We start from the raw sequence: 11,028 nt of genomic DNA, 5'->3' as shown, positions 1-11,028 counted from the left end.
GTCTGATTGACCCTTTGAAATTACAGGACACATACCTAGACTATATCCAAAACGAAATGATCTATTTAACTACATTGGCTTATTCAAAAAGACTAACGGCCCGTTTGAGTCCCTAGAATTGAAATACCTTCCTGGCATCTTTGAGCATGCATACTCGAGAGCTCCTTCCACGTTATTGTATGGTGCCATGGTCGTTCGATTACAAACAGGTGGCTGCTTCGGAGGACAGGATGGGCAGCAAGAGCGAGTAATATGGTAGTAAAAGAATGGAATTAGGCTTCCCATTTTCCAGGCCAAGAATGTTACGTAGGCGTTGATGGTTTCATTTCTACCAAAATAGACTGACCAAACAATATGATTCTAATTCAATCAAATTCTATAGATCCAAACGGCCTCTAAGAAAAAAAAAAAGTTCTTTAGCCGTTCCCGACGCACATCATGGACGTTAAATGGCTGTCACGCAGGGGAGGCGGGGGGGGGGGGGGGGGGGGGGGGGGATATGTACCATCTTAAATATAAACATCGATCGACTCAATACCCAAAACTATAAAATCGATTGACCAGAGATATAATAATATGCAATAGTAGACTTTTAGGTTCCTATGAAAACCCATGATTGTAATTAATTTTTCACCATGTACTCACACGCATCAGACAACCTTTTTTTAAACGTACTAGTCATTATGTGATGAATGATACTAATTATGTATTATAAATATTAATATTTTTTTTACATATAATTGGTTAAAATTAAAAACAATTGACTTCTCGACGATCGAGAATGAGATCTATTCTTGGGAGTACGGTGACTATGATCCACGCCCGATCTCTCCAGGCCTCTACGCACGCTCCCCTCGCAGGCCGCAGCACAAAGCACAGATTCCAAAAGAGGGAAAGCAGGAAAAAAAAAGGAAAGCCGGGAAGGAGTCGCAAGTTGCAGAGAATCCACCGCCACCACCGAGCAACGCGCGCCGGCGCCCCTCTATTTCTTCAGCCCTCGCGCCGCCGCTCCCCTCCTCCCCACCCCGCCCTGCTTCGCCATCGCGCACCTGCCACCTGGTAAGGAGCACCGCCCCGCACGCCTCTACACCACACGCCACAGTATTTTCTAGAAGTTTCTAGACAGTCGAGTATTTTCTAAAAGTTTCTAGAGTCCATCCGCACACAGTCGAGTATTTTCTAGAAGTTTCAAGAGGCCATCCGCACAGTCGCTTATGATCGGTATTAGTTCCGTGCTTCCTCAAATCGAATAAGAGCCGCGATTCCTCCCCGCATTATTCATTCCAGGTGGTGTTTTTCAAATGCGTATGCCTGGGTGCTCCTGGCTATTATATTCCATATATAGAAGGCAAAAAGATAGGGATCTCCTTCCAAACCACCGTTATTTTAATTGCTGAGAAGTTGGGATGCTATATCAGGACTAGTTGAAGTTGATTGGGTTAATCATGACTTATGATGCTCTAACCTAGCCACGTCTTCGTAGCCAGCACCAGCAAAGATAAAGTTGGCGTGGTGTGGCTGGTAGTTGCCCACACCGTCTGTTTCCATCTTCGAGGCCCACGTTTTCCTGTACCCTGCAACCTGTTCGGCGTTCCATTCCCGTGCTGGCACCGATGCTCGTTGATTTGTGCTTGCAATCGCTTGCCGCTTAGCCTTGGTGCTGTTTGTTGCTTTGATCCAGAGGCTGGGAACTCCAAAGAGGAACAGGGTCCATGGACGCTGGAGGCGCAGGAAATGGTTTGAATGGGGCGGTGCAGGCAAAGGGGAGTGGGGGCGATGGCTCTGCCAAGCCGCTGCCCCCTTGCTGTGTCAAGGCGAGAGCCTCCGCGCCAGAGTCTGAGGCCAAGTGCCATGCCACCGTGGTTTCAGGATGGTTCACTGAACCACGATCACGCTGTGGTATGCCTTGATTGTCTTGCTTGATAACATAGATGCTACAACAGTACAACTTATTACTGTTTGACCTTGATTGCTGCCTCTGCAGGTAAAGCCAGCAAAGTTCAATATTACAATAACCCGATGTGGCCAGGTACTTGTCCAGCCACTGCCAATATTGTTTAGCTTATGTCTAACAATAGTCTACTGGAGGGACTTTACTCCAAAATTCAAAAGTTTAATTGTTTGTTTGTCTTCGGAATATCATTTTTCTGATAGATATGTAGTTACTGGCTTGACAACTTCAGGCTTCAATGGATGCAGTGCTCAATTATTAAAATTGCAAATGAATTTTCATTCAGTGATTTAACTGGAATTTATTTATGTGAGAAGTGGTTTAGAGTTTTGACTGGCTTTTTGTTGAAAGAAAATTCAAGCATTTGCTGAAAGTTGATGTGCAACTTGTCCAGCTTTTGTACAAAGAATGGTTTTTGACATCTCTAAGGGCTCAATCCCCTCCAATCCCCATGGGAAATGATTGACCTAAAGGAACCCTAAGTTGGTATCTATCTGTATTTTGACAAGCACACCCTTATAGTACAATCTAAAAATCGTCACGAAATTTTACAGGAAGTTGATCTAGCATAGTGCATGACTGCATGTTAATCAGAGTTAGGATTTGTTTTTGTTCTTATTTATTTGTTGTTTGTAAATTGTAAGACACACCCTATAGTCTGTTGACTGTGCTAGTGCTGCATGTCTTATGCCTGCGCAATTTTTCCTCATGGCAGAATGACCGAGTGCATATGCAGATGAGTGCTACTTTTGTTTTTTAATATATATTTGTCAATGGTAGTGTGCATAGTTTTGTCGTTTCCACAGGAAAGCCTATGCTCTTTTTGTTTCATTTCCTGACCCCTGTAATGTGTTAAATTTTATGTGCCAATGTTGGATCATCAGTGTTTTGGGCTTTTGGCTATACTCCCCAGTGTGGTCTTTGTCCGTAACTCCTTTGTTTGGCATCCTATAATATATTGGCATTGAAGGGAATTTCCAATTGTTCTTCATTGCAGTAATTTTCTGACATTTGCCCCAGAGTGAAACAATTGTACTTTCTCATATCTCTTGTCATTTTATTCTCATATATAGGAGAGGCCCATTCTTTGAAAGTGGAGAAGATCTTGTACCAGGGGAAATCGCCATACCAAGAAGTCTTAGTTTTTGAGGTTCACATCAGCTGTTTATACCAGAAATAAGAAACTGCAGTTAGCTTCTATTGTTTAAACCTGGTAATTTTTCTATGCAGGCATCGACCTATGGGAAAGTCCTTGTGCTTGATGGTATTGTTCAGTTGACTGACAAGGATGAATGTGCATACCAGGAAATGATTACTCACCTACCACTTTGTTCAATTCCATCCCCTAAAAAAGTATGTCTCCTGATCTTTGTTTTTCCTCAATATTGTGAAATTATAGACAATGCTGTGTTGCTTAGCAGAGATTCATTTGGAAGATATTCTGCAGCTATATCTCAGTACATGGAATATTTCTTTTTACTTGAATTTGAATGGAAACTGTAGTGACTTATGTCCTTAGGAACTACTTTGCAGGTTTTAGTTATTGGTGGTGGTGATGGAGGTGTACTTCGAGAGATATCCAGACATAGTTCAGTGGAGTCTATTGACATATGTGAGATTGATCAGCTAGTTATTGATGTAAAGTTGTCCTTTGATGCCTTAACCTTTTCAAGTTTAATTGCTTAATTATACTTTGCTGATATAGATCTGAACTCTGTAGGTTTGCAAAGATTTCTTCCCACACTTGTCTGTTGGATTTGAAGATCCTCGTGTTCAACTTCATGTGGGCGATGGTATGCCGATAATTCCATGAGTCCATGATATAACTACATTATTTTTTTTTATATCTGCTGAAGTTTCCTATTTGTTTTAGATATTGGTAAATACTCAGTTCTTGAACTGTAACTTACAAGAATTGTCTTTCTTCTGCTTTTAGCTGTCGAATTCTTGAGAAATGCTCCTGAAGGGACATATGATGCTATCATTGTTGATTCATCAGATCCAATAGGTGAGCTTATGCTGCCATGCATTGTCTTTCTTGAGCACAGTGCCATGGAAAATCTTTGCTATGTCTTTGGTGTTGTATATCTGTTCTGTGCATTTTGGTTTTCTGCTTCCTATTATATTACTCCTGAACTCAATGCTTCTTTATTTCTAGGTTATTGCATTCCTAGCTGTTCTGTGTAAATGATGAATAATTTGCTCATACTTTCTTTCAAAAAGAACTTTGACCTATAAACTTTCAGTCAAAGACTCAAATCTTATTTTCTTAGTTACTGGCATTTGCAGGGCCTGCTCAGGAACTTGTGGAGAAACCTTTTTTTGAGACAATTGCTAGAGCTTTGGGGCCTGGCGGCGTTCTTTGTAATCAAGCTGAGAGTATGTGGTTACATACACATTTGATTCAGGATATGCTTTCAATTTGTCGTGAAACTTTCAAGGGTTCTGTACGCTATGCATGGACTAGTGTCCCAACATACCCGAGGTTCTTCACTTCTCTATTCTCTAGTCTCCTTATCTTTATCCTTTCGGTCCTAAGATCATTTTTATTATTGATGGAATGGTGCGTACTTAAAAGTTAAAAATCAGTTCTAATTTCACTTTTTTAGTTTTCACAGTTGTGGTCTCTCTGAATAGTATCGATTCATTATTTTCTTTTTCTTCTAAATATATGTATCAGTTATTTCTATTTCATTGCATGTACTAACCCTAACAACCATCTATTTGTGTGAAGATTTAGTTTTGGTTTGTTATCCATGCATCAGCTATGCACTATGCATATGGATAGCTGTTTATCTAAAATTCGTCTTAAATGACATGGAAAAAAATATGGGTGCCCATTGCTAAAAACATTTACTTAAAATAGCATTTTTGGCATGAGTTTTCTTTCCTTGCTCCATTTTTTTCTATAAATTTTGTCAAATATAAGTTTGACTTAGGACAAAATCAGAGTGAGAGGGAGGGAGATGTTTTTTTAATCTAAAATTCTTATTCTTAAACGACATGGAACAACATGGGTGTCCATTAAAAAAGGGCAGACCTAGTGCCGGAGGCTCCCACATGAGTGGGGTTTGGGGAAGGGAAAAACCGAGGCAAGCCTTCCCCCCGCAAAATCTGTGGAGAGGTTGCTTCGAACCCGCGACCTGGTGACTCAGTGAGACAGCTCTCACCACTGCACCAGGCCTGTGTCAAAATCATTTATTTAAGCTCATGCCCAGGTTGCTGGCCCTTGGTTCTTAGGCCTTGTGGTCGCTGGTCATGTTTCCTTGTGTGTTTGTTCCTGTACTCGGGTTTGGGTCCTTCTGGACTCGTGTACTGTTTTTTTCTACCTTAATGAAATGACGCGTAGCTCTCCTGCGTAGTTTGAGAAAAAAAATCATTTACTTAAAATAGCATTTGTTACGATGAGTTGTCTTTCCTTGCTCCATTTTTTTGTGTAAATTTGGTGAAAGTGAAGTTTGACTTACGAGAGAGGGAGGGAGGATCATTGTATCATCCAAATTAATTAATCCGGATTCAAAGCAAGAAAAATGGAATTAAAATTAACTAAGGTTATGACTCAGAATTACATATTGGATACCCACTTGCATTCCTATTCTAACTTCATGTTAAATTTTCTTCAAGTTTATTTGTATTGAATCATTTTGTAAGAGTTTCTGGGACTTCTTCCTTTGTTCTGACATAACACATAAGAAACTTTCCATAGGATTATAATCCTTCCATATTCCTTGGTTTCCCAAGTGTGGAAGGTTAGTTGGGATATGGTGTCCTTAGTAGTTGTGAGTTGTTACAAATGCTTGTTCTAGTCTTTGCAGTTCTAGATAAAGAAGTCTTTGTTGTGTTTAAGTGTTTCTGTTTCGAACGAACTTCTTACAGAAAGTTTACTTGAATTTTGCAGTGGGGTAATTGGGTTTTTACTATGTGCCAAAGAAGGTCCATCGGTCAACTTTCTGACTCCTATAAATCCAATTGAAAAGGTGGAAGGAGCTACAAAATCTGGAAGAGAGATCAGATTTTATAATTCAGAGGTTCGTTTTCTTAATCAATCATACAGGATTTGTCTCGCCAATATTTTCTATGTTGAAAAACGTAATTACGTGTATGCCTAATTGTGGTTAAGCACGAAGTAGACCCCTGCCGCATCGCCTAGGCCATAGCGGTCAATAAAATGTGAGAGCAGGGGAAATCTGGAGCAAGGCAGATCATGTGCGGGCGCGTGACAGCACGGGAAAAAGAACCGCAAGCAGTAAGCTTAGGGCGTCCACTGGAAAAAAAACCTCCTCCGTCATGGAGAAAAAAAAATTGTGTCATGACTCTTTGCAGCCACCGCTATCGCATCTTCTGCTTCCCCTGCCCACTGCGAGAGGAATCTGAGCTTGAGCACCTTGCATCACCGCGGCCACAGCACCACCCGGCTCCCCACGTGCACCCTCCCTGACTCGTTCACCTCTACAGCTCCTCACACGTGCTCATCCTCCCTGCTTCCCCGTGCTACTCTGATAGTTCTCACCGAGTCACTTCCAGAAAATTGAATTCTTATTTGGTCCTCTCTGATAGTTCTCACCTAGTCACCTCTGCATAAAATTGAATTCCTATTTGGTCCCCTCTCTCTCTCTCTCTCTCTCTTTCGAGATCTGATTTAGCCATTAGTAACAAAACTCAGTACTTCTATATCTGTGTTGTGATTTTCTTCTAAATCTCGGTTCTCTGTTTACTGGTTGTCTGATTGAGTGCCTTGTCCCCTTGTGAATATGTGATGCTTTAAGCTTTATATTACTCTGCTATGCAAACCTCTATGTAGTGAATTTCTATTACATATAAACCTCCTGATTATGCTACCAGCAGCAAAAATAAATAAATAAAAGTGAAAAATTCACAAATATTTAATCACGTTTAATCAGGGCTTAATCTTCCTAGGCGCTAGACCACTGCCTTGCGATTTTGTAACCTGTGTTGCCATTTGTCCTAGTATGCAGAATTTATCTTAATGACACGATCTAAGAAATTCTATTTTTTGTTGATTGTCCCTTATATGTTGTAATGATAATGAAGTCAGTGGAAAATACGGCTCAGCCATACCAACTAGTTCAGGGCAGGACCGCAGGAGTTAGGTTCACGGCTTGTATGATTTGGTAGTACAATCCAGTTGTGTCTATTTCCATTTGTAATATCGGGGTATTGGTATACCTACTCTTCCTATTTTTTGCTCACGCATTAAACTGCAACTCTTATCTGAGATTGCTTCCATGAAGCTTCCTTCACCCTGATTAATTTTCATCATTGAACAGATGCATAGGGCAGCATTTGTTCTTCCGACCTTTGCAAAGAGAGAGCTAGAAGCATATTGTGCTTCCACTGAAACAGTATGTTCTTTTCAAATTGGGACAAGTGATTTATTTACTCTTCTTGCACTTTGCATGTTTCCACAGTTTAAGAATATTTTGAAAACAAATTAATATGCACAAAATTTGTGCACCATGTCACAGGAGCAGGCAGAGGAAACAGCAGTGACACCACTGAAGTTAACTCTTGCATCCAAGAGTGAAATTCTCACTGCATCCTAGACCAGGACTCAGTGACCTACTACAAGATATCAAGAAACCATTCCTTCCTGGCGCCCTACCTCCAGTATCACCATTGGATAGAGTCTCGTACTATCACATATTATAAGCATCAGCATTGAGGGTGTGGCATTGCGATTTGACGCATAACGAGGCATCATGTGTCAATAATTTATTCTCCAAACAATGACATGAGGTTAGCATGCTAAGGAACAGACGAACTGACAGCAACGTTTGATACGAGTGTGTGACGTGATGAGCATTCCACGTGCATTTAACTTTTAAAATTTTGGCGGTATGTTGCGCCTGTATGTGGTGGTCATTTCTCACCACCAAAGTCTTTTTAAGTCCGGAGGGGTTCCACTATACAATCGTACCGGTACTTGTTGAGTGATGTAATATGTAGAGAATCTTGCTCACCAGATGTAGTGATGTCAACCTCTCATGGTATCTTTATCATGGTTTTCAAATGTGTTTTTGTCCTAGAATGGATTACGAACAATGTGTTGGTGGGATAAAAATCAAGACTAGTAGCATATGGGGTTTACACAGAGTCTAGGTATTGGTTTTCAGTGCAAATTGCATAATGTTATAATTTTCTGATATTGCACATTGATTGGTAGTGCAAAATCATCTATCTTTGTAGTTGATAGATCATAAATGTAGGGATTGCATGTATATTTATATAGTTTTTTACTTGATTTTTGATGTATTTGTGGAGACTTTGGTAAGGACTCCAAATACCAAATTCTCGTCTAGATGATCATATAACCAAATGTGCTTTCGTAACGTATTTTCTAGTGATGCTTATTACACATCATGCACATTAGTACTTTTGTGTATATATTTGTTCAAACTTAAAAGTGCTTGAATCTCCTATAAATAGGATGTGTATTTATTTTAGGAAGGGCGGACCTGGTGTAAACGGTAAAGTCTTATCGCCTGTGACCGGAAGGTCCTGGGTTCGAGTCACGGTCTTCTCGCATTGCACAAGCGAGGATAAGGTTTGCCACTAACACTCTTTCTTAGACCCCCACAAAGCGGGGGCTCTTTGCACCGGGTGTCGTTATTTATTTTAGAACGAACGAAGTAGACTAAACTTGGAGAAAGTAGTTAGACTTTTTTCCCCTAAAATTAGACTACAGCCACAATCAACGGAGGTGAAATAAACTTTTACCATTTCCTAAACCAAACAATCCCAGACCGGCCCATTGGACACAAGTGAAGGATTTGTTTATTTATTTATTCATTTTACAATAAACAACAACAACAACAAAGCCTTTAAGTTTTAAACAAGTTGGAGTAGGCTAGAGTTAAAACTAAGCAGAAGCAATCAAGGTTCAGACACGTGAATAGCTATTTTTCAAGCATTTCTATCTAAGACTAAGTCTTTTGATATATTCCATCCTTTCAAGTCTTCTTTTATTGTCTTTATCCAAGTCAACTTCGGTCTTTCTCTGCCTCTCTTCACGTTACTATCCTGGCTTAGGATTCCACTATGCACCGGTGCCTCTGGAGGTCTCCGTTGGATATGTCCAAACCATCTCAACCAGTGTTGGACAAGCTTTTCTTCAATTGGTGCTATCCCTAATCTATCACGTATATCATCGTTCCGAACTCGGTCTCTTCTTGTATGACCGCAAATCCAACGCAACATACACATTTCCGCGACACTTATCTGTTGAACATGTCGTCTTTTCGTAGACCAACATTCTGCACCATACAACATAGTAGGTCTAATCGCCGTCCTATAAAACTTACCTTTTAGCTTCTATGGCACCCTTTTGTCACATAGGACACCAGATGCTTGACGCTACTTCATCCACCCTACTTTGATTCTATGGCTAACATCTTCATCAATATCCCCGTCTCTCTGTAGCATTGATCCTAAATATCGAAAGGTATCCTTCCTAGGCACTACTTGACCTTCCAAACTAATATCTTTCTCATCCCGAGTAGTAGTGCCGAAGTCACATCTCATATACTCAGTTTTAGTTCTACTGAGTCTAAAACCTTTGGACTCCAAAGTCTACCGCCATAACTCCAATTTCTGATTCACTCCTGTCCGGCTTTCAACAACTAGCACTACATCAACGGCGAAAAGCATACACCAAGGGATATCCCCTTGTATGTCCCTTGTGACCTCATCCATCACTAAGACAAACAGATAAGGGCTCAAAGCTAACCCTTGATGTAGTCCTATCCTAATCGGAAAGTCATCCGTGTCTCCATCACTTGTTCGAACACTAGTCACAACATTATTGTACATGTCCTTAATGAGCCCGACATACTTCGTTGGAACTTTATGTTTGTCCAAAGCCCACCACATAATATTCCTTGGTATTTTATCATAAGCCTTCTCCAAGTCAATAAAAACCATGTGTAGGTCCTTCTTCTCCCTATACTGCTCCATAACTTGTCTTATTAAGAAAATGACTTCCATGGTTGATCTTCTGGGCATGAAACCAAATTGGTTCATAGAGACCCACGTTATTGCTTTCAAACGATGCTTGATAACTCTTCCATAGCTTCATAGTATGGCTCATCAACTTAATTCCCCGGTAAATACTACAACTTTGAATATCCCCTTTATTCTTGTAGATCGGTACCAATATACCTTTCCTCCACTCGTCAGGCATCTTGTTCGATCGAAAAATATAGTTGAACAGCTTAGTTAGCCATACTATAGCTATGTCCTTGAGGCATCTCCACACCTCGATTGGGATACCATCCGGTCTCATCGCCTTACCTGCTTTCATTCTTTTCAACGCCTCTCTAACCTCAGATTCTTGGATTCTCTGTACAAAGCGCCTATTGGTGTCATCAAAAGAGTCATTCAACTAAAAGGTTGTGTTCGTATTCTCACCATTGAACAATTTGTCAAAATACTCTTGCCATCGATGTCGGATCTCATCCTCCACCAAGAGATGCTCCCTTTCATCCTTAATGCACTTAACTTGGTGAAGTCACTTGTCTTTCTCTTACGAACCCTAGCCATCCTATAAATGTCCTTCTCTTATTCCTTTGTACTCAAATGTTCGTAAAGATCCTCGTACGCTCTACCCTTTGCCACACTTATAGCTCGCTTTGCAGTCTTCTTTGCCATCTTGTACTTCTCTATGTTGTCCATACTCCTGTCGTGGTACAAGCGTCTATAGCATTCTTTCTTTTCCTTAATAGCCCTTTGGACTTCCTCGTTCCACCACCAAGTATCTTTAGCCTCGCCTCCACTTTCTTTGGTTACTCCACACACCTATGAGGCCACCTTCTGAATGTTGGTTACCATCTTCTCCCCCATGTTGTTTATGTCCTCTTCTTCCTTCCAAGAGCCCTCTTTGATAACCCTTTCTCTGAATACCTCTGACGTCTCCTCTTTCAGTTTCCATCACTTTGTTCTTTCAATCTTAGCTTGTTTATCCCTATGGGCACGCACCTAAAAATAAAAGTCTGCCACCAAAATCTTATGTTGAGAAACAACACACTCCCCTAGTATCATCTTGCAACCCAAGCATGCTC

At 40.7% G+C, this 11,028-nt stretch overlaps 1 protein-coding gene across 1 annotated transcript; it reads left to right on the top strand.

Annotated features, from left to right (window-relative positions):
* The first annotated feature begins 871 nt into the window (after positions 1-871).
* LOC136476151 (spermine synthase-like) lies at positions 872-8,063 on the top strand. The gene is made up of 12 exons (XM_066473869.1): positions 872-1,059; positions 1,682-1,899; positions 1,985-2,029; positions 3,025-3,101; positions 3,182-3,304; positions 3,485-3,589; positions 3,672-3,744; positions 3,888-3,959; positions 4,241-4,436; positions 5,850-5,979; positions 7,240-7,314; positions 7,438-8,063. Exons 2-12 carry the CDS (start codon positions 1,713-1,715, stop codon positions 7,513-7,515), a joined length of 1,161 nt encoding a protein of 386 aa, XP_066329966.1. The 5' UTR covers positions 872-1,059; positions 1,682-1,712; the 3' UTR covers positions 7,516-8,063.
* The last annotated feature ends 2,965 nt before the right edge of the window (positions 8,064-11,028 follow it).

Source organism: Miscanthus floridulus, chromosome 8 (genome assembly GCF_019320115.1).
Source record: "Miscanthus floridulus cultivar M001 chromosome 8, ASM1932011v1, whole genome shotgun sequence".
NCBI lineage: Eukaryota > Viridiplantae > Streptophyta > Magnoliopsida > Poales > Poaceae > Miscanthus > Miscanthus floridulus.
This window is presented reverse-complemented; position numbering and strand designations above follow the sequence as displayed.